Raw genomic sequence first — 26,705 nt, forward strand, 5'->3', positions numbered from 1 at the left:
TGAGATTACCTCTTTCCTTTTTCTTTTACATCATTGAAGGCTGGGAACCACTCTTGGGCAAAGACAAATGGGTTTCCATATTTCTTTAAACCATTGAAGTAACACTTCTCCCCCATTCTGCTCACATTTAAGGAAAGAAAAAGGTAAAGAGTTCAGTACTGCTAAAAAGAGCTAACCAACTATTTAAAAGTAATATTTTGAGGCCCAGTTTTAGTAACAAAGAAAACATGTAGACCTAAACTACTTTGCTATGCACATATATATATATATATATATGTATATATATATACATATATATACATGCATATATATTGGGGGGCATGTTAATCTGGCATCTTTCCGCATGCTAAATTCAAAAATGTAAATATATTTTAAAAAAGGAAAAAATTGTATTTCTCTTTTGGTGTCTATTTATTGTGTGAAGCTACAGTCGAGCATAACGCACAGGTGGTTTAAAATGCTTCTCTGCCATCTGAGATCTCGGCTTGCCAGGGTATAGATGGGGATGTCACTTTAGGGAATTGGGCATATTCAGTATGTAAAATGAGGCTGGCATGGGTTCAGAGGTTTTGTCTGTGTCTTTACCCAAGTAATGATTTTTTGCTTCCCCCCCCTTTTTTTTTTAACTTTTTTAAGGCCTTTAAATTTTTCTCTTTTTTTAAGTTTTAATCCGTAGATGCGTAGATTAGAACTACCTGAATATTTCTGTCAATTGCACTAAGCTTCTTAATACCTAGTATTCATAATACATATTTCCTATCAAACCACATCAGAATTATCAATATATAAACCAGAGGTCACTTTAATTCTGTCTGGTATTGAAATAATAGTCTAATTTATAACCTTGTCACAAAGGTTTATTTTCTTTTCTTGGTGAAGATCTACGTTAACTTGATGAATGCATTTTGGATTTGTAATAGTGCAAAAAAAAACTAGATTTTATTTTTCCAAATCTGATATTTTGTGAGCTTTTTTTATTACCAAGTATTTGACATTTAATTCATGATATGGATTGTTTTAAAGAAAGAAAGGAAAAGTGGTTTAGGTAAGGAAGGTATGGTTCAGTACACTATTTATACATAAATATGTGTAGTAAAGTGAGTATTATCTCAATAACAATTAATGTAAAGAGAAAATGAACTCTTGGATAAATGACAGGGAAGGAAATAAAATGCAAGCCTAGGTTTGACAGCAGTATCTAGATAATACCGCTCATTTTATTTTTATATATATTTTTTCTTAAGTGTGAATTTTGTGAGCATTTAGGATCATAATGTCTGCCTTTTTGATCCACTGTGTTACTGTATCTAATTTTAATGAAGAGGGCAGTATGTGGCAATAAGAAACAGAAATAGTGAGACCTTTGTGGACCCTCTAGCAATCAGTGAATATCAGATCGCAAATTTCCCCAGCTTTAATTACAGGCAAAAGAAAAGATAAAATTAGCATTTTAATATAGAAATATCTTAGGCTTTAGGAGAATTATGATAAATCTAATGTTGCCTAGCGAACCAAAGAGGGAATATTACAACAAACTGTCTCCTTAGGAATATTTGTTTAAATAAAGGCAACAATACTTCATCCTTATCTTTTTTTGGATAATTATCACTATTTCAGGCTGTTCTTTGTTCCAGGTTTAAAATACCTTTAGTTAAAAAAAAAAAAAAGTAATTGGCAGTGTTTGTTTTCTATAAAACTACAAGAAGGGAAAAATTCTGTTTGCTTGGCACTAACAGGATAATTTCAGGGGGAGTTTTTGCTCTTCGGCTCCAGTTCACTGGTGCCGTGGCATCCCTGTTCTTGGAAGCATTTGGGTTATCTCGTTTCACTTACAGCCTACTAAACTAACTCCTCTTCCATGGCTGAGGTTTGCCCACCTGTCTCCCCTAAAACACCTGCAACATATGTTTGCATAACCCTGTAATGCCTTGCCTTTGGGGTCCTAAGAAATTCCCCCAGAGCTTTTTGCTTATAAACAGCTGAGCAATTCGTTTTTCTAATGACGGTTGCTTTTCCCCCAGCATTGAGGCAATAACATATTCACTAAAACAAGAGTCTCATTTTTCATCAAAGAGAAATGTTCGACACATTTTTACAGTGCTGCTTCTCCTCCTGAGCTCTTATTTTTTTCCCCTTTTCTAATCTGGCTGAAAATTAAGAGTTGGTAGCAAGGTAATAGGGGAGTGAAAGCGAAGTAATTCTTCATTTGTCAAATATTTTGTTTTCTTCATGCCAAACATACATTATATTGTAAATATAAGTCAATCTTTTCTATTAAACAAGTGCTACCGGAACTTTATCAGTTTAATGTAATGTAAAAATTGTGATCAATAAATTATAGAAGTGATAATAATTTGGACATATTGCAGGAGATCGCTTTAATTATTACAACCTTATAAGCTGGTAAGCAAGTATGCATTAATACGGTTTTACAATTTTTTTTAGTTTATAAATATATGTACTCTTATGCTGAGAAGTAAAATAGCATCGTTCCCCACATAGGAGATCCAGTATGCATGAGAGATTTTCCTAAATACGCGTTTTGCTTTTATTTTATTTTTTTATTTTTTTAACATTTATTTATTTTTGAGACAGAGAGAGAGCATGAACAGGGGAGAGAGAGGGAGACACAGAATCCGAAACAGGCTCCAGGCTCTGAGCTGTCAGCACTGAGCCCGATGCGGGGCTTGAGCTCACGGACCGCGAGATCATGACCTGAGCCGAAGTCGGGCGCTTAACTGACTGAGCCACCCAGGCGCCCCGCGTTTTGCTTTTAAAAAACACATTTGATAAAAATCCACCCAAATTTATTTGTGATTTCCAGAAGTACAAAGCACCACTTAGTCTCTACCTATGGTTATCATGAATTTTAAGTTGTCAATCTGTCAGATCTGCTCTCAAATTAAAAGTCTGTGTGTCAGTGTTCAGTGTTACCAGAAGATAACCATAGCTTCCATTTCATTGAGTTTTTATCGAGTGCCCAGCACTGAGCTGTGCGCTTCGTGTTCATCGTCTCATTTGATTCTTACCACAAGTTTGCAGTGAGGGAACTACAGCTAAGAGTGTAACTGGCTCCTCACAGGGGCCCTGCTAGTGGGTGGAGCAGGGGGTCCGAGCAGGGGCCTCACTGACTGCTGATCCCTTGCCTCCCCTGCCAGGCAGCCTGTGTCTCTAAAGCAGATGAGTGAGGTTATGTTTACCCTACTTTAACTCCTAGTGGTACATTCATGAATTAGAACTGGAATCACAAGGGTCACTGCAATTGCTTTTCTCTTGCTCCTTTTGGTTCTACGTGTTTGTAAATAGCCAGCCCTATGAAAGGCATTGTGTTGTTCCAAGTTCTGAGAGGAATACTTTACACTCTTTTCCTTCTATAGTCTCCATATTACAATTCAAACGGAGATAGTCATCTTCAAATGAGGATGAGCTCAGTTGAGGGACCGATCTAGAAAGTACTATTTGTAATGACCTTTGTTGGATGAGTTTGATTTCACCAGGCTGAGAACAAGGAAAACTGTCATGTAGCATCTTGTAGTTAATTATTCCTGTAGCATCTTTTGGTTACTTGTACTTAGTGTGGGTTAACATTTAAATAGTTGTATACTACCGCACAAAGTGAGCATCAACTTAAAATACTGAAATATTCGTGGGGGGAAGAGTGGCAGAGGGAGGAGGGTGATGTGCCGATCTGTGACTTCCATTATAGATTAGAGCGCAGGGGAGTTGTCCACCATCAGAAGTCATACTCCGTAAGGGACAGGGTATTTGTTTTACCTGAAATTACATTAAGGAGCAGCTTACTAGCATATAACACAGACCTCAGAAGTGTAGAACGTTAGTTAACTGTAATGGAGAGGTTAGATAGATTCCGATCAGTTTCAGCCCTTACATTCATTGATTGCTGTCCTTTAGGTACTGCTTGTAAATTGATTTTGTAATCATGCCAAATTAACAAAAGCATTTTGGAAATTCGCAAGTACAGCATGGGTTGGGTTGGGTTTTCGCATATACTTCCTTCTAAGACACTTGTTTCTGCTTCTGTAAGTCATTCTGTCCCAAGGCTCTAAGATGCCTCCCAAAACCCAGCCTGTCTGTAGAATGGGTGGGATTTTCAGCATTCTTCTTCTATTGAAATAAAATAAAATGCTCAAGAAAAAGCTTTAAAAAGAGCTCCAACAGCTTGTTAACAGAGAAGAATTGAGTGAGTGGTACTTGGTAGTTAACTAGCTACAATCTTGTAGAAGATCTATCTCCAGTCCATCCGGGTTGGTCTAGGAAAGGCATGGTAAACTCAGGGTGAACTGAATTTGTGGTTTCTGCATCTTCACCTATAATTTAATACAGACTTCCCAGGTAACGGAACGTAATCGGTACTCCTCGTACACATATCAATGTCAGTTATGATCACCATTTTGCTATCTTTTGCCCAAAGAAAAATTCACCAAGAGTGTGTTTCTTTTGTATAATACACATTGGTTTGGAAAAGCCTATAATAGTCAAAATCCTGTCTGTATGAAAATACATTTAAAATAATTAGCAATTGTTCCTGCCCGTGCAAAGACATGCTATTAAAGCTGTTGACATCACATGTCCTGCACGATGAAAAATTATAACTGTCATGGAGTCCAATCTTTCTTACATACAGAGCTTTATATATGTACAATTCTACTAGCTCATATTTTAGAGGAAAGTCCAGATATTTAAAAACGAAAAATCAGAACTGTTATATTTCTATAAAATCTTATTTGTAAAAAAATCCTTTTAAATATGAAAAGCGAGTGTCTCTTTACTTTTAAAATGTTTCAGTTGCATAAAGTTAGAATTATGCTCATTTAATCCGATGCCCCTAAGGAAACCGTTGTTATCATTTTGGTAAATAGCTGTGCGGAAGGTTATCATTCCAAAATTTCTTGACTTTTTCAAACCCTATTCAGAAGAGACAAAATGAACTTAATTAAAAGGGAAGAATTACAGGTAGATTGAAGAGTTGTCAGGACTGAATCTTAATGTATAGCAGCGTTTGTGCCCTTTTTATGGTTCATGTCTATACATGTTGATTTTTGTAGCTACACGATTTTTTTTTATGTGTATGTCAGACATTTAGTTCTGTGCTGTCCATTACAATAGGCACAAGCCACATGTGGCTATTGAGCACTTGAAGTATAGCTGGTCCAAATTGAGATGTGCTGTAAGTGTGATATATATATAGTGGAGTTCAAAGACGGTACAAAAGGAAGAATGTAACGAACCTCAGTGTTTTTTATATTGATTACATGTTACAATGACAACATTTTGGATACAGCGAATTAAATAAAATACTACATTTAATTAAACTTGTTCCTATTTTTTAATGTGGTTGCTAGAAAATTTTAAATCACATATGAAGCTTGCATTTGTGACCCACGATGTATTTCTGTTGGACAGTCTAGTCCAGATCATCTATCTGTTGACATATTTATGTTTTAGTAATAGCATCATCTTCTCATAAAATCCTGTTCGATAACTTTCAACTATAACCTCTGATTTTATTTTCTTACATTTCAAATGCTGTTTTTCAACATGATCTTTTGATTCTTTTTTTTTTTTCTTTTTTTTCATCCCAGTACAGAGATACTTTAAACTGCCTCTCGCTTTGATACTAGTAAGTCTCCTAGGAATTTAAATAGGCCTCTGTGAAAGCAATACTTGAGCCTCATTCATATGTTCAAGTTAGGTCATTATTCCTAATAATGGCTTTAAGTGCTTAGATACATCAGCACTTCGTGTCTTGAATTGCTTGTCATTTCTTTATGAAGATGTTTCAAGAACTTGCTCCATGCAATCCCTTATTTCATTGTTTTCTAGCAAAAAGTAACATAACCTTTTATTAGTTTGTTGTTGGGAGTCCGAAGAAGAAAAGCCTTTTTATTCGCAAAAACAAAATGTATTTCCAGGTAGTGAGAATCTAAAGAGCAAAATGAGTCATGAGTGATAGTCCTGCGGAAGTTATTTTCTTAAATAAATCATGAATGCCCTGGCAATCTGCCAGTAGCTTTAACCTCTGTTTTATTTTCCCATTATACTTGGGTCCAGGTTGTCATCAGCTACCATGAGGAAACCTGTGTAATTCCTAGAGAGAGAAAAGTTGCACTGTTAGACTTAATAGTATGGTAGTCATGGAAGCATCAGTCCTCTTCATCAAGGCAATTCAGATTTGATTATTGTAGAACTGTGTTGAATACCAAACCAGTGGAGTAGTAGCTGGAGCTAAATCAAGGGATTGTCATTTTTGTCAGATGATTAGGGCTGACTTGGAAGAGATATGAAAGGGTTGAGCTGTGTAAATATTCTCTTTTCAGCAGAAAAAGAAAAGGTCCATCATGGCCATTAAGATGCAGATTGTTAGCTTGATGAATTTCAAACTATTTAACCTTAGCAATTATACACCCCCGCCTACATACAAGTATATCAGTGCCTTGGGATTATGGCTCCAAGGATTGATATCGAAGTGTATTGGTAATTTTCTATTAAGATGAAATGAAGCCTTTCTATGTCTAGATAGAGCTCTCAGAGGACAAGGCATGCTCTAGTTCAAAGTCCTATTCATTAACCTGAATTATAAGTTCAGGTAAACCCTGGAACACTTATTTATAAGTTTTGTCAAACTTTTTCATGAAAAATATATGTAATTTAACATTTTAGAGATGGTATTCGTTTTAATTATGATATTAACATAGTAACCGTTTTATAAACTAGAATTTATTTAATTTTTATTTGCCTGTGAGAGACTTGATACATTTAAATAATGGACACATTAAACGATGGTAACATATTTAAATTGACAAACCTGACCTAATGATTTCAGGACATTTTTGCAATGTTTATGGATACTATCAAATGCCAGAAAGGCCAGTGTATTGCTGTTGGTATGAAAATGTGCATTGGTCAGTTTGATTTTCTATTTTGATGGTACTCTGCTAATATTTCCACTACTTTGGTACTTGTTAAACTCGTAAATAAGAACAGATGACATAGAAATTTCTAACTTTAAAAGAATTGCTGAATTCTAAAATAACACATTCGTTTTTGGAGAAGACTCGGTGCGCCATCTAGTGGGCATGTTTAGCATTCTGGTTATCAAAAACTAACAGCGATTTTTTTACTCTTCCTCCAAAAGGCAGCTTTCTTAACACTTTGTATCTCTCAGGCATTAGGCCTAGATTGTTCTTGTGTTACATCTCATATAATTTTTCAGTTTTGTCATAATTTTATCTAGTTGTATTTTGGAAAGTCATATTCAAAGTGATCAGAATCATCAGAAATAAATCTACTTATCTTGAGTACTGAGAAATGTATAGAATTGTTGAATCATTATATTGTCCATCTGAAACTAATATAACACAGTACATTAAGTATGCTTACAAAAATCTAATGACAGAAATAAATCTTTGTGAACTTTGAGACAGGTAGAAATAAAATCTATAAGATAATTTCAGTGTTTAATCACGACTAAGATCAGTTAAGGTAAACTTCAACAATGAAAGCAAAACCCAAGCATGCTAACTATTGAACTTTGTTATCATACGTATTCTTTCTACAAAAACAGTTGTCTTTGTTCTTTTATGTCTTAATGTGTAATTTAAATAGCTTTATACATTTAAATTTCTTTTTTTCTGTAGAGAAATCCAAGACCAGTGACTTACCAATTTCATCCAAATTTAGATTATTACAAAGCACGGGGAGCAGACCTCATGAATAAAAGCCGGTAAGTGCCCTTTCTCTGATGAAAGTTACAAGCCACAAAGATATTCTCTGAGATTTTCAGGAATTTTTACACATTTTGTGACAATGAATTTAGAGATTTTAGTATATCAGTGGGCAATGACATCTTTATTAAATAAATCATCTGAGTTTTTTTTTAAGGCATGAGAAAATGTATACATTGATGTCAGTGGTAAGAAGAAAAATAGAAGAGTATTTGTTATAATTTGAAGTTAGGCAACTTCATTTTTCTAACACTAATAAACCTGAATAAATTGCGCCTTTATCTCTTTCCAGATCCTTGCTGTTGATTGAAAAGAGGCAGTTCTATAATATATTTTTAAATTATTTCAGTAACAAAATTAAAATTGGGTTTCCCAACTGTCTTTAGAACTACACAATATGCTTATAAATGCATCTTGTGTGTGCATTTGTGATTACATACATAGAAATTTTAAGGGTCACTGTAGGAATAAAAAAACATTAAAATTCTACTTTTAAAAGAAATTAACATTGGCATAAAGGGTTGATGAACAGTTGTGTTCTTTCATAATACTGTACTCAGATGTCTCAAGAGTTAACTTGTCAAACCAGAACCATCTCAAATTAGAATGTAATTTCAAAGTTTACTCTGGAAGACTAAAATGTTAGTAATGATAAATGCTGCCAAGTTGTCCGAATTTTTTTCCGTAAGCGTTTTGCCTATGTGCTAGCTTTTCTTCAGTAGGATTCCAGCAACCTAAATATACATCTATGGAGTAAACACACATAATGTGTTCTGCTCTTACTTGGAGAGTTAAAAAGAAGACATAATTCCTGCCACAGAGAAACTCATAGTCCAAGGGGTGAGAAGAAGTTTATGGGAGAGCAGCTAAATTTAAACTTGTGTTCTGACCCCTGTTTTAGTGTTATGTTATTTTTAAATTACCCATTCTTGATTGAAATCTGTCACATACTTTGATGTACCGTATAACTGTGACCCTGGCTCTATAGCCCATGAGGCTCTTCTCTGAAGCTCTTTTTTGTTCGTTTCATCTGATTCTTGTTTCACTAATAGAAGGCTATTCTCCTTAGTCATTTGTTCATTTAACAATTTTTATTGCGCGCCAGACTTTCGTTATTCTAGGTGTTGGAGATACTCAGGGAACAAACCAGATAAAACCCCTGCCCTCAGGAATCTTAATAGTCTAGTCACTTGTATTTCTACTCTGTCATGTCAAGTATTTAGTTTTGGTATGTTTAAAAGAACAAGGTATTTTAGGTACTTTCTTTATATAAGATTTTTCTAGCTAGAATCTCTTCTTCTCTCCCCTATCCTCCCCTACCCCAGCACCGCCAGATTAGTTTCCACACAACAGCCAAAGAACTCTCAATTTACAGAAGATTATATTACACCCCAACGTAAACCCCTCCAAAGGCTACCTCTTACTATTGATAATCCAGTCTTCTTCCTGGGCCCGTTTTCTATTTCTGCGACCTTCTCTCCTTTCACTCTCCCCTTGTCTTAACTCGCGTGCTTGCACTTGCCCTGCACCTTTCCTTCCCTCCTGTTTTCTTGCTTCTGCGTGATTTGGGGCTCAGCCCAAAGGTCATCTCAGAGAGGCCTCGCAGACCTGCCTATTTTCTTTTTCTCTCCCTCTCAGTAACCCTCTACCCCATTGCCCAGTATCATTTTCATAGGGTTCATAACTCACTGAAGCTGTAGACTTCACTTACATGTGTCACCTGACTGCCCAACTTCCACACGAAAATCTAAGCCTCCTGAAGGCAGGCACGTTGTCTTACCGCTTGAGAGCACTGAGGAGAATGTCAGGCACAAGGAAGTTCCTCAACAAATATTTGTTGTATGTGTGTATACATGCATTATCTTTTTACGTTTTTTGATGTCTACCTTTTGTTCCAGAAAAAGAAATGGACTACATACCCTTTCCGGGGGGGGGGGGGGGCGGGCACTTCATGTTTTTTCTTTCTTCTGTTTAGCCTTCTGTCCTTGCATTTTTCCTCTCAAAAGATCAGTTCTGTTTTAGCATTTTCTTGGGAGCACATTGAGATTCTTGTACAAAATATCATTGTGATGACTGGAAGGAAGGCTTTTCACCAGCTCTGTTTTAATTTCAAAGCTTAAAACTGAAATGCAACTAAATGCAAGGTGGTATGTGAAGAGCACATCACAGATCAGTGGGAAGAATTAATAAATGGTGTTGGGAAACTTGACGAATCTTTTGAAGAGGTATCAACCCATAACCTTATCAAACACCAAAACAAATTCCACCAACAAATCCCAGCTAAATCAAAGTATACTCAGGCAAACATCAAGTGTCTATCTGACCTCTAGTTACTAGAAGACTTTTTAATCTTAAACGTAATGGAGGAAAAATCACAGTGGGAATGACTGGTGCATTTTACTATGCCACTATTTGTAAGTAGATATGTCAAAAATAAAATAAACTGAATCAAAAGGTAGATGGAAAATGGGAAAAATATTTGTAGTGTAAGTAACTGAAAAACCAATATCATTAATGTATACAGAATCTATGCAGTTCAGTAAGAAACTTAAGATCCCATCTCAGTGGCCATTCTATCTCATGCCATGTTCTGTTGGACCCTCCTTTTCTGTTTATAAATTTTGGAACACCGTCCAGATTTCTGTTCTTCACTGTACTCATTCCCTAGAGGATCACAGCCCAGGTTCATGGCTTTACATACCACTTATGACTGAAGGGTCCTGAATTTATATCTTAGGATGACCTCTTCCTTTGAACTCCAGATTCATATGCCACTTACTAAGTATTTCCTCTGGGATGTCCCATATGTATCTCAAATTTAATACTTGCCAAACTAAACCCTTGATTCTACCTCCGCAAGTCTATCACTCCTCTGTGTTTCTCCAGCACAGTAAATGGTCAACCCAGTTGGTCAAGCCTCAGAATCACCTGCGACCTGTTTCTTTTACATCACACATCAAGTCCATCACCAAATCCTCTTCTAAATACATCCTGAAAGAAATCACCTTTCTCTCTGTACTGCTAATACCAAGTCACCACCACTAGTTTCTTCACTAGTCTTTTTACTTTCTCCCTTGCTTATAGACCCTTTCTACATAGCAGCCAGATTAATGTAAGTCAGTTCCTATCACTCTGCTACTCAGAGCCATGCAGTTACTTCCCAAAATGTATAGGATAAAATGCAATGCCTTTTCGATGGCCTACAAGGTAAGCCCTGCTTGATCTGGCCTCCTGTCTCTCCAACCCCATTTGCTACACCACCATACTTTCTGTTGCCTGTTGGACTCCAGCCACACTGACCTGATTGCTATTCCTCAAGCAAACAAACATGTTCCCACTGCAGTAGCTCTGAACTTGCTTTTCTCTATGTCTGGATTCTTACCTAAGAATCCCCATGGCACACTGCTATTCACTCTGTTCCAGTATCTTCTCTTCAGAAAACTTCTCTTTGACTCCCCTATCTAAAATAAGGGACCCCTTTACTCTGGTTTCTACTTATTGTTTTTGTTTTTGTGTTTTATAGCATTCTTACTACCTGAAATGGTAAAAACATTATTGGCTTGTTTTTTGTTTTTATTGTTTGTTTCTTGCACTGAAATGTAAACTCCACATTTTGTCTCGTTAACGTTATATCACCAGCACCTAAAATAGTGTCTAGAATATGGTAGGCACTCAATGAAAAAATTTCAGAGAGCAAACAAACATTCGAAAGGCTATCCACCTTTCAAATTAGAAAATTGAAAAAATAGGGGCACCTGGGTGGATCAGTGAGTTGAACATCCCACTCAACTCTTGATTTTGGCGCAGGTCATGGTCTCATGGTTCCTTCATTCGAGCCCTACTTGGGCTCTGTGCTGACAGTGGGGAGCCTGCTTCATATTCTTTCTCTCTTCCTGTCTCTCTGCTCCTCCCCCTTTGCATGCGTGCATGCACTCTCCCTCCAAAAAAAAAAAAAAACAAACTTTAAAAATATATATAAATAAAAAATAAATGAGCCAGAGATGACTAAGTCCCAGAGATCTACTGTATAGTATAGTGCCCATAGGTTATAATAATAATATATTAATTAATATATATTAAAAGTTTGCTAAGAGGGTTGGTCTTATTCTAAGCATTTTTATCACAAAAAAAAAATAAAACAAAGAGGGAGAGAGAAAACTTTTGGAAGTGATGGATATGTTTATGGCATAGATTGTGGTGATGGTATTATAGATGTTTACTTATCCCCAAACTCATCAAGTTGTACACATTAAATGTGCACAGCTGTTTGTATGTCAGTTATACCTCAATAAAATGATTTAAAATAAATGAATGAATGGGCAAGCTAGTACTGGTGAAGGTGCATGGATACCCTTAATTCTTGATAATCTTGCCAAAGAATTCTTCCAATTCTGTATGTAACCCTTATAACTACCACGTTATGGCCTGGAGGTTTGTTTACCATGTCAGTATCACCACTTTACCCATCATCAAAAGCCCCTGTAGCTGTGATACCATTGGTAAAGTCCATTTCACTCTTTAAGGCCAAAGATGCTCTTACCTGGCTGGGCCCTTCAGCCATAATTAGCCTTGCAACTACTTTCTTAGCTGTTTAGAAGCTATTAAAGAGTTAATGCATTGGAGCTGTCACTGAGTAGCAAGACAGAGATGGGAAGGATCCAGAGGAGTATATATACTCATGGGGGAACCCCCAGCAGTGATCAATGAATAGAAAATAGACAGGAGACAGGCAGACACCTGAAAACCAGGGACGTAATACCTGCTATATCTATGGTAATGGACTTCTATTTGTGTTGCTTATCCAAATAAGGGATAAGGATGCAAAGATGACATGTGATTTCATGGATAAGAATATCTCTAGAAATCAAGAAGCCTGATTTCTCGTCTCTGCTTTACCATGGATTGCTATAATTAAGTCTTTAAAAGCAAGTGCCTAGGTATTTTAGTGGTAGATTTTCCATTACGTGTGTGCATAATATTCACTGTGCTCTGATTTTACTTACTTGCAAATTTCTTTTTAAAAATGGGAATTGACATTTTCTTATTCATTCAACTTTTAAGCTCGAAACGACAATTTAACACTCAAAGCTCGTTCCAATTTTGTCCTTAAATAACCAGAAATTGCTGCTATAAAAAAAAATAAGTACATCTAATTTGTGACCAGTCTTCAGTGGAACCTATCAATCTATTTAGGAATCTGTAACTACTAAAATGCCCAATTGAGTAGTCGTGGAACAGAATTTCATAGTTTTTAAATACTGCAGTTGCTTCTATCAAGAGTAGAGTCACATACCTTCTTTATTCCAGAACAGTCATGGATTTTCTGTTTGAAAAGGACACAAGACAATTTCTCAAAATGTGCAGTTCTTTCTGCTCCACAGAGGTGATGCGATAACGGCACGTGAGTGGTCAGTAGTGCCTCCAGAGCACATGTCACTTTATCTAGTGGTGACTGTTTACACATTCCACAACTGTAGGTCTTTTTACTTAAGCAGTTTCATATCACCAAAATTTTAGAGATAGAAAATACCAAGCTTAGTTCATGATCTCTCCACGCATCAGCTCAGCAATAACATTCTGTGTGCTAACTATGCCAGCTTTCCTCTGCACCCCCATCAGAGCTTAAACAACTTAACTCATATCAATGATGAAAGAATCCAGAATTATAATTCTGGTAGATGGGCCTTCTGCAGAAGGCCTCTTGCCAGAAACCCTACATGAGATCCTAGAGGAAGCGAGGCTCCGGGGAAAGAAGATTCTAATAAAGAGAGTACCCTGAGCTCTTAAGATGCATCCCACATTCCTTACCTGGGCTCCATGTGACTAAAGCGTGATGGCATCCAATCCATTCTTACCCTAGGAATGCCTGGTGACTAATAATTCTGCATCTCTCCTTGGGATTAGGATCTGCCTCAGCTTAGAAGGGCTCCTTCCTCTCCAGGTCTGGCCTCACTAGAATGTCCTGAGAAAGTGCAGGGTTCCAGGAAGCACAAGGATCCTTCCAACAATCTTATGTTAGAATATGACGAACATCATGAGAGCAGTGACCACTTCTGTCTCATTCATTGGTGTTGCTTCAATACCTGCCACAAAGAACAAATTTAAGTATTAGTGAAATAAGTGAGTGCTTTTTAGCTTCAGTTGTAGAATAACTCATATTGATGTCACGAGCCACATCTTAGAATCCTCATATTCCTAGCACTGTACTTGGTACTATTTATAATGGTTAGTAAATACTTTAGTTTAATGATTAGGTAAATAAATACTGTTTTGAATACCTAAAAGACATGATAAAATTCTCCTCAACAATTTCCATTTTACATGGTCAACAAAATTTTTTAAATTAGGCTTTATTATATTTACTTACATAAAGACTACAATTGTTCAGAATTATTTTATTGCTAAAATATGGTAAAGAAATAATTGCTAATAATATTCCCCAAGCTATAAAGCCAAGAAGTCCATGGTTATCAGTATTAGTAGTTAATTGGCTAATCAGAATGTCAGAGAACCCTGATTTCTATATAAATGTAACTTTGTGATACTTTTGTGCTCAAATAACTAAAAGTTTGTGCTTATAAGCACATCTATGTCTGAAGTGCTCTTTCTGTCATATCAAAGAGTTGTTACTACCCAACCAATTTAGATAAATTGCTAATACTGTCTCCTATCTAATCCAGAGTAAATAGATTTTTCTCCTTTTTTTAAAAAATGTATGCATAATTTGTACCAGTACACAGATCGGTAGTATTCTATCTGATGAGTTTTGACAGTTGTGTATACCCGTGTAACCTCCATCCAAAACAATATATCTGGCATGAACATTTCTTTCACCTGAGAGTTCCCTCGTATCCCTTTACAGTCATTTGCAACCACTCATCCCGAGACAACCACTGTCTGATTTCTGTTACAGTATATATTGGTTTCGCCTTTTCATGAACTTCATATAAATACAACCAGGCAGTGTGCACTCTTTTGTATCTAGCTTTTTTTTTTTTCGTTCAGCATGATGTCTTTGCAGTTCGCCCATATTCCACGATGGATTGTTGAGTTGTATTCCATCATATGAACATACAGCAAGTTGTTTATTCTCTCGTTGACTGAGTTATTTCAAGATTTGGAGTATTATGAATAAGGCTGCTATGAACATTTCTCTACAAGTGTTTTGATGCTGTTGTTTGTTGTTAGTGTTGTTTATAGACGTATGGTTTTCTTTCTCTTAGGTAAACACAAATTGCTCTATAGGATAGATGAATGTTTAACTTCATAAGAAACTACCTGTTTCAAAACAACCTGTTTTGAAAGTAACTGTATCTTTTTCTACTCCCATTAGGAATATATGGGGTTTCCAATTGCTTGCATTCTTGTACATCATTGTATAACATTAGTAATTGTGCATCCTTGCCAACATTTGCTATTGTGAGTCTTTTTTATTTTATTTATTCCAGTTGATATGAAAATGGTATCTCTTATGGCTTAATTTGCGTTTTTCTGATGATTAATGATGTTGAGCATCATTTCATAACATATCACTGATATATGGGTCTTCTTTTATAAAGTGTTATTTCAAGTTTTTTTTTTACCTGTTTTCAATGGGTTATTTGTTTTTTTCTTTAATTTTAGGAATTCCTTATATATTCTGGATAGGATTCTTTGTCAGATATGTGTACTAGAAATATTACTCCCTAGTATATGGCTTGTCTATTCATTTTCTTAATGATGTCTTTAGATGATCAGAAAAATTTTATTTCAGTGAAGTTTCTTCTTTCAGTTTCTTCTTTTATGGCTAGTGCATTTTGTTTCCTACCTAAGAAATCTTTGCCTCCCTTTAGTCTCCATTTTTGATGGTCCCCAGACCATCCTCAGCTTAGTGACTCACTAGGACTCACAGCACTCTGCAAAGCTGTTCCACTCATGGGTACTGTGTGTTATGACAAAAGGATACAGACTGAAATCAGGAAAGGAAAAAGTTTGTAGTCTAGTAGGAGAATCTAGGTACAAGTTTCCAACTGTCCAGTCCCAGTGGAGTGCTTAAGTCTCCCAGTAGCAATATATGACAACATGTGGTAAGTGCTGCCGCTAGGGAAGCTCACTCAGGCTTGCTATCCCTCAAGGTGTTTTGTTTGTTTGTTTGTTTTGTTTTTTTTTTATTAGAGCTCTGTCATGTAAGCATGAAGCAACAGTGTGACTAACGGTATGATATGGAAACCTCAATTTTTATTTCTATAGATAAGTCTTAGAGAGTTTATCTAATGATTGTATACACAGCAATCTACGTATTTATTAATCTTATGTTAGTTTGACAAATGTTATGAATGGTGTTCAGACCTAATTAGGTAAGCCCCCTATAGGCTAGCTTATATCCAACCATGCATTAGGCCAACCTTTTTATCCCTAAAAGCACTAGTCCTTTTGCTTCATGACACAGTAACAAAAATGTATCTTCCACGTACAAAATAATCATAGCCTTATAGATGAAAGGAGTACATTTCACTCAAAAGTCAGACTCCTAAGGAATAAGTAATAGCAAACTAACTTTTATCATCTTGTTTTAATAAAGACCTATCAAATCTAGAGTTCTTTGAGATGTGGAGATAGTTTGTTTTCTAAGACAATAGAAAGCTCACAATATAGCAAACAAATTTAGAATTACATATAGATGTCTTTCATTGAAGCAAATTTGCTACTCTCAACTTTAAAGATAAAGAATTAAGAAAGGTAGAAACCAATTCATTTTATAGAATTTGAAGTCTTCAACTAACAGAATTTGTAAACAAAAGTACACCATAAATTAGCTCAGGTGTTAGAATCATCTTGAAAAGTACTATGTTGCAACCCTGACAGCTGTTTTGAATTTCCAAATAAAATATTTATGTCTATAAGCATGAAAGAAATAAATATGAACCGTAATCCGTTGAGGGTAGATCACTAATGTAGATTTCTAGAAAGATAGCACAGATGGAAAGAGAATATTGTTTCTATCTAAAAACCAAAGTCACCTATTCATATTTACTTTTTTCAACTACGCTTTGCACTTAAGAAAATAATTTTAAAATAAGTTCTGTGTTTTTATGGTGGAAAAAAAGGTACAGTGAGGTGAGAAAATGATAGAAAAGGAGACTATGAAACAAATGAAAGAGCAGGGGGAAGAATAGCATCTTGAAAGGACAGTGAACGTGGAGGAAGAAGGAAGGGCAAAAAGAACAGAATAGAAACAGAAGGTAGAGGTAAGGAGGCAGGGCAAACAGGCCCCTAAGCTTGGAGATGGGGTTTGGTCAACATTCCTCAAGGGCCTAGACTAGTGTACAGGCCTCTCATTTGGTCCTGCCCTTTCAACAATATGATGAATATGGTGGTGGAAGCCATTTGACACTGCAGATTATAAATCCCTAGAGCTGGAAAGGGCCTTTCATTTAAGCCTATGTCTCACCCAGGCCAAGACTAGAAAGCCACAGTGTCTGAAGGTGGTTTTCCAATCTCTTACACAGTTGCAGAATTGGAACACTTACTATTTAAAAATTTTTTTTTCCCAACGTTTTTATTTATTTTTGGGACAGAGAGAGACAGAGCATGAACGGGGGAGGGGCAGAGAGAGAGGGAGACACAGAATCGGAAACAGGCTCCAGGCTCCGAGCCATCAGCCCAGAGCCTGACGCGGGGCTCGAACTCACGGACCACGAGATCGTGACCTGGCTGAAGTCGGACGCTCAACCGACTGCGCCACCCAGGCGCCCCATGGAACACTTATTATTTTAAATAGAGCCTGTTAAAACATTAGAAAGGGTTTCCTGTGTTATAGCTTTTGAACTGTTTTCTGTAACTTTCGTAACACATTTCGTTTTCTAAAGCCATGCCAAAAGGACTGCTTTCCCCCATGACAGCTCCCATGATATTATAAGACTCGCCCCCCAGCTTTTTAAGCGATTCCTCTCGCAGCATAATTTTCATACCTCCCCACTGTTCTACTCCATTTTATAAAGACACGACTCAGTTCTGCCAGACATTAATGCCTCAGCGAAAGCTGTCTGCCATAGTTGTGCAGTTAGCTTCTGCCATGTAGGCACTCACCTAGTATTTTTAGTCACATATTTATATTACTATTAAGGATAATATATATTTACTACATAGAGATACCATATTTACTTTTGAAGGATAATTTCACAGGGTACAGAATTCTAGGTTGGCGGGGCTTTTTCTCTCAGTATTTTAAATATTCACTCCATTCTCTTCTTGCGTGCATGGTTTCCAACAAGTTGGTTATCTTTGCTCTGGCATAGGTAAGGTGTTTTTTTCTTCTGGTTTCTTTCAGGATTTATTTATCTGTGATTTTATATAGTTTAAAAATTACATGCCTAGGTGTAGTTCTTTTGACATTCACCCTCCCAGGTGTTCTTGAAGCTTCCTTCAAGAACTGTGGTTTGGTGTCTGACATGAATTTGGGGAAATTCTCAGTTGCTATTGTTTCAGATATTGCTTCTGTTCCTTTCTTTCTCTCTTCTCCTCTGAGGTATTCTCATTATGCATATGTTATACCTTTTATAGTTGTCCCACAGTTGGATATTCTCTTCTGTGATTTTCTTTATGTCATTTTTGTGTTTGCTTTTCAGTTTGGGGAATTTCTTTTAAAACCTCCTCAACCTCAAGAGTGTGTATACTCTCTTTCCTTGCCTGTGTGTAGTCTACTAATAAGCCTATGAAAGACACTGTTCATTTGTTATAGTTTTTTTTATCTTCATTCTTTTTTTCTTTCTTTCTTAGAATTTTCTTTTCTCTGCTGACATTTCCCACCTGTTCTTGCATGCTGTCCACCTTATCCATTAGGCCCTTAGCATTTTAATCATAGTTATTTTAAATTCCCAGTCTGGTAATTCCAACAGATAGAGCAGGCTATATCTGAATCTGATTCTGATGCTTGCTCTGTCTTTTCAAACTGTTTCTTTCTACTTTTTTTCAGTAAGTCTTATATAAATTTTTTGTGATAGTTGGATATATGTAGTGGGTAAAAGGAACTGCTGTAAATGGACTTATAGTAATGTGGTGATAAGGTGTGGGAGGAGAAGAACCATTCTATAGTCCTGTGATTAGGTGTCAGTCTTTTTGTGAGCCTGTGCCTTCAGACTGTGAACACACGTGCCTCTCATCCGCCTCCCCAACGTGGGTGGGACAGGGTGACTAGAGGGGTGTGGGGTTGGGTATTTCCCTTCCTCCAGGTCAGTTAAGCTCTGATAAAACCTCAGCAGGTTAGACTTGGGTTGAATGATTTCTCCTGAGGGCAGACTTTGTTAAAAAAAAAACCAGAATGTTCAGATGTATTTCAAAATGGTTCCCTTCCATTCCACCTGTTGGATGCATAATTTTTCTCCCATCGGTAGAACTCCAGGAGATAAAACTCAGGAGTGTGGGCTACCCCCTCATGATTGGGTCCCCCTCGGAGTTTTTATCTGTCAGATTGGTCCCCATTGAGCCCCTAGTAAGATTTGTCAGTTGTACTTCCAGTGCTGCTTCCTATGGGTCTCTGCTCCAGGAAGTTGTGATTCTCTGTAGTCACCTGTCAGTCTGTCTGATTTGGGGACAGCAGTTTACGCTATGGATCTAAGAAAAATTTGTTGATTTTTTTTTTCAATTTATTCAACTCTTTCTGGTTGTTAGGACAAAGTGGAAACTTCCAAGCTTCTTACATGCCAGACTGGAAACCAAAAGTTCACTCATTTAGTATTAACACAGGCTAACAATCTTACTTTTCTTCAGCAGTGTCCCTGTGGGCTCAGATTAGCCTAGCAGACCAAACTAAAACACTAATGTTTGGGTGTTGGTGTTGTTGTTGTTGTTGTTGTTGTTGTTGTTGTTGTTTTAATGTGAACTCATGTTAGCCCATACCTCTCTATTCTGTGTGTAATGTGCAGTTATAAAAAGGTTTAACCTAAGTGCTTAAGATTCTATTTATCTTTGTTAAATTTTATCTGTTTAATTCATTTCTCATGCTAGCCTGTTGAGAGTATTTTATATTTTGATTCCTTTGTCTAATAGATTAGGTGTCTCTGCAGGCCTTTAGTCTCAAATTCAGTAAGCGCTTGTTCTCTTTCCAGTCACAAAATTATAGAATTTTCTATCTAAAAGGAACCCAAAATATCAATAATCCAGCCCCCTTGTCTTAAAGATAAGGAAACTTCAGTCCAGAGAGCAGGCTACATAACTCTCCCCAGTTATGCAGCTCATTGATGGAAGGAAGATTATGAGCTTATAAAAAGGACTGGTGAGCAGGTCTGTGAACCAAGTCTGAGACACATGTCATCACCAGAAGTCTTTGGTGGGTGCTAGAACATTCAACAATAAACTTGAGGTACAGTTCTCCAACTATAACTGAGGATGCATTATCTTTCATTCTATCCACGGCACTGACATACCTTGGTAAATCTTACAGACTTTAACACCTCACATAAGAAATAAAGTTGCCTTAGAATGACTTGTTTTTAGTGACCCATACTGGCTACTTGTGATAGACTACAACCATTTTCAAGTAATTAGGAAAAAAAATTTTAATAAGCCAGTCCATTTTCTGGTTCGTGGTCTCTACAATCCTTCTGAAAAATTAGAACAGTTCCCCCACTTTCAGTCTTCTGATACCTCTTTTTCTATTCAGTACAACAAATTGGGTATTATATTTAAACACAAACAAACCCAGCCGTCTGAAACTTTAAAATGTACCTAAATAACAATTGAGCCAATGGACTATTTAGAAAACGTGTGGGAAAAACTGTGATGCTGTTGCTTTAATCAGATGCAAATGTATATCTTTAAAAGCTTTTATTGGGAAAGGCAGGGAACTGAACAAGTGAATGAATGGATGAATGGATGAACGAACCAAGCATTCAACCTTTGGGAACACAGAAAGGAAATAATAAGAAAAATATAAACTAGCATATTGAGAAAGATAATTACAAATAAATGGAAAACTCTTCCTTTGACAAAAATATAAACAAGCATGTAACAAAATTTTACTGAAAAAGGAGTTAAGTAAACAAATATTAGATACTTAATATCAGACCTGAAAAACAAATCCATAGATAGAAAGGAAGAAAGCCTGAGGTGGTGTCAAAGCTTGGATAACAGGAGAGGAAAATCTCCGTGGCTGTGGAGAGTTTTTACAAACGTGATCACGTGATAATGTTCTGGGTTTTTGGTTTGTTTGGTTGGTTGGTTTTTTTAAGCTTTAGAAAAGTTTTAGAAGTTGAATGAAAACAGCTTATGCCTCTGGCAGTTAAGAAGACATTGGAAACACTAGAAGCTCTTTCAGGAGAGTGTGGGTTAGAAAGTCAGGCGGTAAGAGATCAGGTGGGTGGCAAGAGGCAGCAAGAGTCACCCAGTTTTAGAAAGTGAACCAAAGGGGCCCAACAGTGAAGCCAGGTTGGGTTCTGATGCAGTTGTTTTGATGACTCTTGAATCTTCAGGTAAGTGTCCCATCGCTACTGATTTAACCTGCTAAATGAGGCTGTGCAAAAAGTAGGGTCTTGGCAACAATTTGAAGACAATCCCTCCTATATTGTACTATTTTTATTACTTAATAAGAGTATGTAGTAAATAATAATAATGAAAGACTTTGATTACACAAAATTAGTTACTCATTAGATTTATATAATGTCCTGTTAACTCCAGAGTCCTCTTACTATTTATTTCAGCAGTGTTTACACGTTACACTCCATTGTTAATCCAACCCAGTACTCAGTGTCCATCAGATCTCTGACAAACGCATTAATTTTCATTGACTCAGCACACATGACTTAATAACGTACATCACAGCCAGTAAAGAATGCTGCTACAGATACTTAAGATCTGTGTTTAGCTACCTTTGGCCAAAAAATTATCATCCTGAAAAACAAACACACTATGGACAGCATGTTTGTCCTAGAAGTATATGTTTTACAGTTGTTTGTATCTGTAATAATTGAAGAGTCACCTTCAATAGTTGTTTTGAGAAGAAAATATTCTTCTGGAAGCAGTGGGTAGTGAATGAGGGGGGAAGTTGGTTAAAAACAAAAAATACCCAAAAAAGGAAAACGGTGTTCATCCCCTTTTAAGAGGTATTCAGATGAAAAATTGCTCGGCATGAGCTTGATCTATGTTTTTTGTGCTTATTAGTAGTAATGAAGATGCATTAACCATATTCTCTTGATAATGCTCTAGCAGTTTCTTAGTACTTTTATCAACATATAAATTTTACAGCTGGCAGTATGGGAATTTGACTAGTACATTTTTTGTTCATAAAAAAGGGTAACGACATTTTAACTTCTTCATATCTGTGAATCATGAATCTTGCCTTCAAACAAGCAAAACTAAAATGCAACAAGACATGGGATTGCATGCAGGCTGCTGAGTGAAATACAGTGCCAGAGGTGAATGCCTTCCTAATCCACAACTTACGAGTTCTTTTCATTTCCTTCATTTAGTTTTCAATAAACATGTATTGAGTGCCTTCTCTGTTGCTAAGCTGTAGTGTCTGTAAGTTGAGAATGCCGTACTTCATTAGGAAGCAGCGGGAAACTGGAAGTAAGTGGTGTATAATCACGATATATCCTTATCTCCATTAGGAAACGTTATTTTCAACAATTTTTGGAAGGGCATGAAATAGCTCAGTTCTTTAAAGATAAAACTTGATACAAAAAGAATCATTTGAAAATTTTTTTCACATTTCGTGGCGTTGTAAATGAGCAACTCTTTCTCTTATAAAGCCGAATTCCAGGTTTTAAATTTGATTTGTCCTAGCTCCAAAGTAATGTTAAGCCTCCGATATGTAGCCCATAATATTAGCGAGTACCATTAAAGAAAAACTTGATGAAAGGAAGAAGCATAGTGTTCTCTTTTATTATAGGACTATGGATCAGTTCTATCCTAGAGCTGTATCTAGCAACACCAAGGATACAGCTGTTCTATAAAAGGTAGGAAAATTACTATGTAAGAGCTGTCAGGTAGATCTGAGAGGAGGAAATGATAGTAAAATTCAAGTTGAATCAAGTAAATGTATCCCTCAAACTTGATTTTCGATCTCCTACTTTTATGGAAAAAAAGAAGCAAAATGTGAGAAAATAAGCTTCTATTAATGATTTGGGCAATAACAATACAAACTTTGGTATTGCTGTGGAGTGGGACTACCTCCTGCAACTAAAATAATTTATAATCGTAACTGGTCTTCAAGATAATAACCCTGAGATACTTCAAGGTTACGAATCATCTGGGAGGTAGTCATTCAGTTGACAAATGTTTACTTGGTGTCTTCTGTTTGCCAGATGGCTGTCACACAGGTGCTGGCAAACCATGGCAGCCGAGCGAGGAAGTGTATGAGAGGAGCGGCGGGTAAGGGGGTTAAGCATTGACAAGGGTAGAATAAAATAAGAGTGAGCCTTCAGCTCTGCACTGTGGAGGTCATCCATGACTGGAGGAGTAGTTTTTGCACATTGGCAAGGAGGCCACAACCAGACCTGAGTGGGCCTAGGACCGAAGAAGCAGAAGTAGCACATAAGACAGCTTTTTGAAAAAATAGGTCATGAGGAAGGAGAAGTGGGATGGTAACTAGGAAGAGATGAGGGTTCACAGGATAAGTTAGCAAGGGCGCTTGTGTGAGCATGCACACGCACGCGCGCGCGCGCACACACACACACACACACACACACAATGGTTGTATGCTAATGGGAATGCCACTACAGAGAAGGAGAAAATGATTCAGGAGAGGAAGGTGCAAGGGCAATGATCTCAGGTCAGAGGATGGAATCCAGAGCACAGTGAGAGAGGCTGGCCATCGCTAGGAGCCGGGACTCTTCACTGTAGAGGTGGAAAGACTTCGACTACCTGGACGTGCAGCTCCCTTTTAACAAATATTTATAAAGCACCTGTTATACGCTAGGCAACAGCAGCAGAGCAGACAGACCAGAACCCCTTATCTTCGTGAAGCTTGCGTTCGAATGGGGATTGGAGGAGATGGACAAATAATAACCCATCAAATAGGATATGTAGTGCCATCAGGAAAAGTGAAGCAGGGCAGTGGGGAAGGAGGATGTGGAGAGCCGGGATGGTCGGGGTGGTGAGGGCAACTTGCAATTCTCAGGAACTGGGCGATTCTGTACAGCTTTTATTGAATTTACTTTGTGACTCTCAGACACGTTTATTTTTCAAAATCAGATTAAATGTGGCCTAATACCCACATGCCAGGGCTTGTGGGAAATCTGCTGTCGGCTTCATTTCACAGGTGCCGCCTTCTATCCAAGGCTTGCTGAGCCCTGGACGTCTCCTTTAGAGTCCTTATCACAGGCTTTAACCATGCTTTTTTTACGCGATTATTTAATATATTTCTTCCCTACTACACTGAAAACTCCAGGAGGGGAACTACGTCTGCTGTGGACAACTGCATCCCGAGAACCGAGCACAGTGTTAGCACAAAATAGGCCCCATTTGTTGAATGAATGAATGAATGAATGAATGAACAGTAAAAAGACTATTTTCCATAAGCCACCTCTCGAAGAACCTTATCGTTGTATTATTTTGTGATCACTTTTACGTTTTCACTTTCGCTTTGTGTAGCTGTTCCAGTAAATGGCCTTTTTCAAGCAGGTAAGGTGTGTTTTTATACCATTTGGAATATGTGACATAGAGTTGTCCTCTAATTTAAGTAATGTTTCTCCACCTAATTTTTTTTCTACAGGGCCAACGTCAAAGGTGCTCCCCTGAATATAAATAAGGTCTCTAATAGCCTGATAAATTTTGGAAGAAAGTTGATTTCCCCAGCAATGGCCCCAGGCAGTGTGGGTGGCCCTGTACCAGCGGGCAGTAGTGGGGGCTCCTCCACTGCTGTGCCTCCCACCAGGACCCTGGCAGAGGTCCCCAGGCATCCCCTGCAGCAGCAGCAGCAGCAGCAGCAGCAGCAGCAGCAGCAGCAGAGACTGATGAAATCGGAAAGCATGCCAGTGCAATTGAACAAAGGTAAGGAAATAATCGTAATAAAGCGAACGAAAACGCTCACAGTGTAGCCTGGGATTTCCTCACCTGCCTGTGAGGAACCAACCTCCTAGAGATAGAAATTAATGCAAAACCTAATTTTTAAAAATCTGTTAGATTCGTTTTTTTTTTTTCAGTTGGAATATCAGATCCTGTGTCGTTTTTAATAAGACCATTTTATGAAGTAATTTGTTAGGTACTTCTTTAGCATCTATATCCTAGGATATGTGCATTCGAGTCCTCTGGATGCCCGTAGAGTATGGCACAGGCTATCACAACACAGAACTTGAAAGCAGTTGATGCGATCTCTGCTAACGTGTAATGATGTATAGTCTGAAATGGGACGTTCCAAGAGCATGGGCTTCACTGGTTGTAGCATCCATCCGCGCAGCCGGTTTGAAGAAAGCGTGCTGCCCCTAGGCTTGCGGTCGCTCATCCGGCTGCTTTACCCATGAGCAATATGAACTGTACCCTTACGGGGAAGGCTAAACAGAATCTCTAGCAGCCAAAGTCAGTCTGTGAGTCCAGGCCCTACAATTTAGAGCCTTAGAATGCTAGAGCAGAGGAGACCTGGGAGACCACCTCATCCAAAGCTCTCATTTGACGAGCGGGGCCGCTGCTGGTGCTGCGACGAGTGAGGGGTGCCCTTGCCACCCAGCCTCAAGTAAGCGTGTGGTCTGTTTCCGGGCTTTTCTGGTGCTCCGTCTCCCGCATGTATTTAACTCGTAGGAGAGCCCTTCAGGTTCCTACTCAGAACCTTTATGCTCTTATTTCCCACTCTTCAGAGACCTATATATTAAGTGCCCCTGTTCACAGCAGATTAGAAACAGCTGCATTTATTTTTAGTGGTGGGACTCTGCTATCTATACTATAGAAGCAAGAAATAGGAACATGATGGCAGAAAATCTACAGAGTTCAATCCTAAGACCTCACAAAGCACAGAGCCTGTGGCCATTCATTTGTCAGGGCACAAATAGCCTGACCCATGCCTCATTCACATCTTAAAGGGACCCTTGTTCTAGCCGTGTTCAATGACCGGTGTTGACAGCAACCACAGTAATATTGAATCAGTTAGAAGACCTTAAACCATGTTCCCATACACTCTGTTTAAGAAGATTGCATCTAAAATGGTTAAAAATTTTAAATTCTTGGCATTTAAGCTGGCAGACTTAAGTGGACTTTATTCCCCAATGGCACAAAAATAATGAGTATTGAATTCACTAACGAGTGTGTGCATGTTTATTCTTCTGTCAGTTACAGGGTATTATCACCATTGCCTATATGAAGTATTAGACTTTGTATAGTTAGTATATAAGTTTCTGTTAGAATATTGAGTTTGCCTTACACAGGAATGTCTCGTGTAAAACTACATTCTTTTCTTTTCAATGTAGCGTTGTCACACATGATTGAAAGAAAAGGAGACTTCAAATCATTAACACATTGTAAATGTATTTTAATGCCAGGAGACATGCCCACTTTCAGAATGGAAATGAATGTTATTTTCAATATTTCTTAATTGTACTGTTTTATTGTTCTAACCAAATATGATTTCAGTATTGCTTTGATAACAAGCCATAGTCAGTAGTAATTCTAACTGATGGCAGGCAAATGAGTCAGAGAATCTCTTAATGCTGTAGCTTAAATCTTCAGAGGAACCAAGCCAAATGACTATAGAAATATAAAGTTGTATCTCTAAGGAAATGTCAAGTATTAATATCACAGTAAGTGAGAAGGAGGCGCACGAGGATGGAACGACTGATGAAAACGAAGTCCCCAGTTAGAAGGAGACAACAGAGCACTTAAGCAAAGTACTTGGAACATGAGTATCACTAGGGCATTTTGTAACTGATCCCCGTGCTGAAAGAACATCTCCTTGTGTAGGCAGCTCTTCTTTTTCTTTCTGGTTCATTCTCCTCGTGTCAATCACGAAAAGCTTGTCTACCTTCCTCTTAAAGATAAACATTCCTGCAAATGTCC

The 26,705-nt window shown here is 37.5% G+C and overlaps 1 protein-coding gene across 10 annotated transcripts in view; it reads left to right on the forward strand.

Moving 5' to 3' along the window:
• The window catches only part of TBC1D5 (TBC1 domain family member 5), a 544,621-nt gene that overhangs the window by 449,046 nt on the left and 68,870 nt on the right, over positions 1 to 26,705 (forward strand). For all 10 annotated transcript variants that reach the window (XM_040480115.1, XM_040480107.1, XM_040480108.1 and 7 more), the window contains 2 exons: positions 7,659 to 7,744; positions 24,436 to 24,713. In XM_040480115.1, the coding sequence (XP_040336049.1) occupies positions 7,659 to 7,744; positions 24,436 to 24,713 (364 nt within the window). The remainder of the gene's footprint in view (positions 1 to 7,658; positions 7,745 to 24,435; positions 24,714 to 26,705) is intronic.

Source organism: Herpailurus yagouaroundi, unplaced genomic scaffold (assembly GCF_014898765.1).
Source record: "Herpailurus yagouaroundi ecotype Mexico unplaced genomic scaffold, PumYag 159, whole genome shotgun sequence".
Taxonomy (NCBI): Eukaryota; Metazoa; Chordata; class Mammalia; order Carnivora; family Felidae; genus Herpailurus; species Herpailurus yagouaroundi.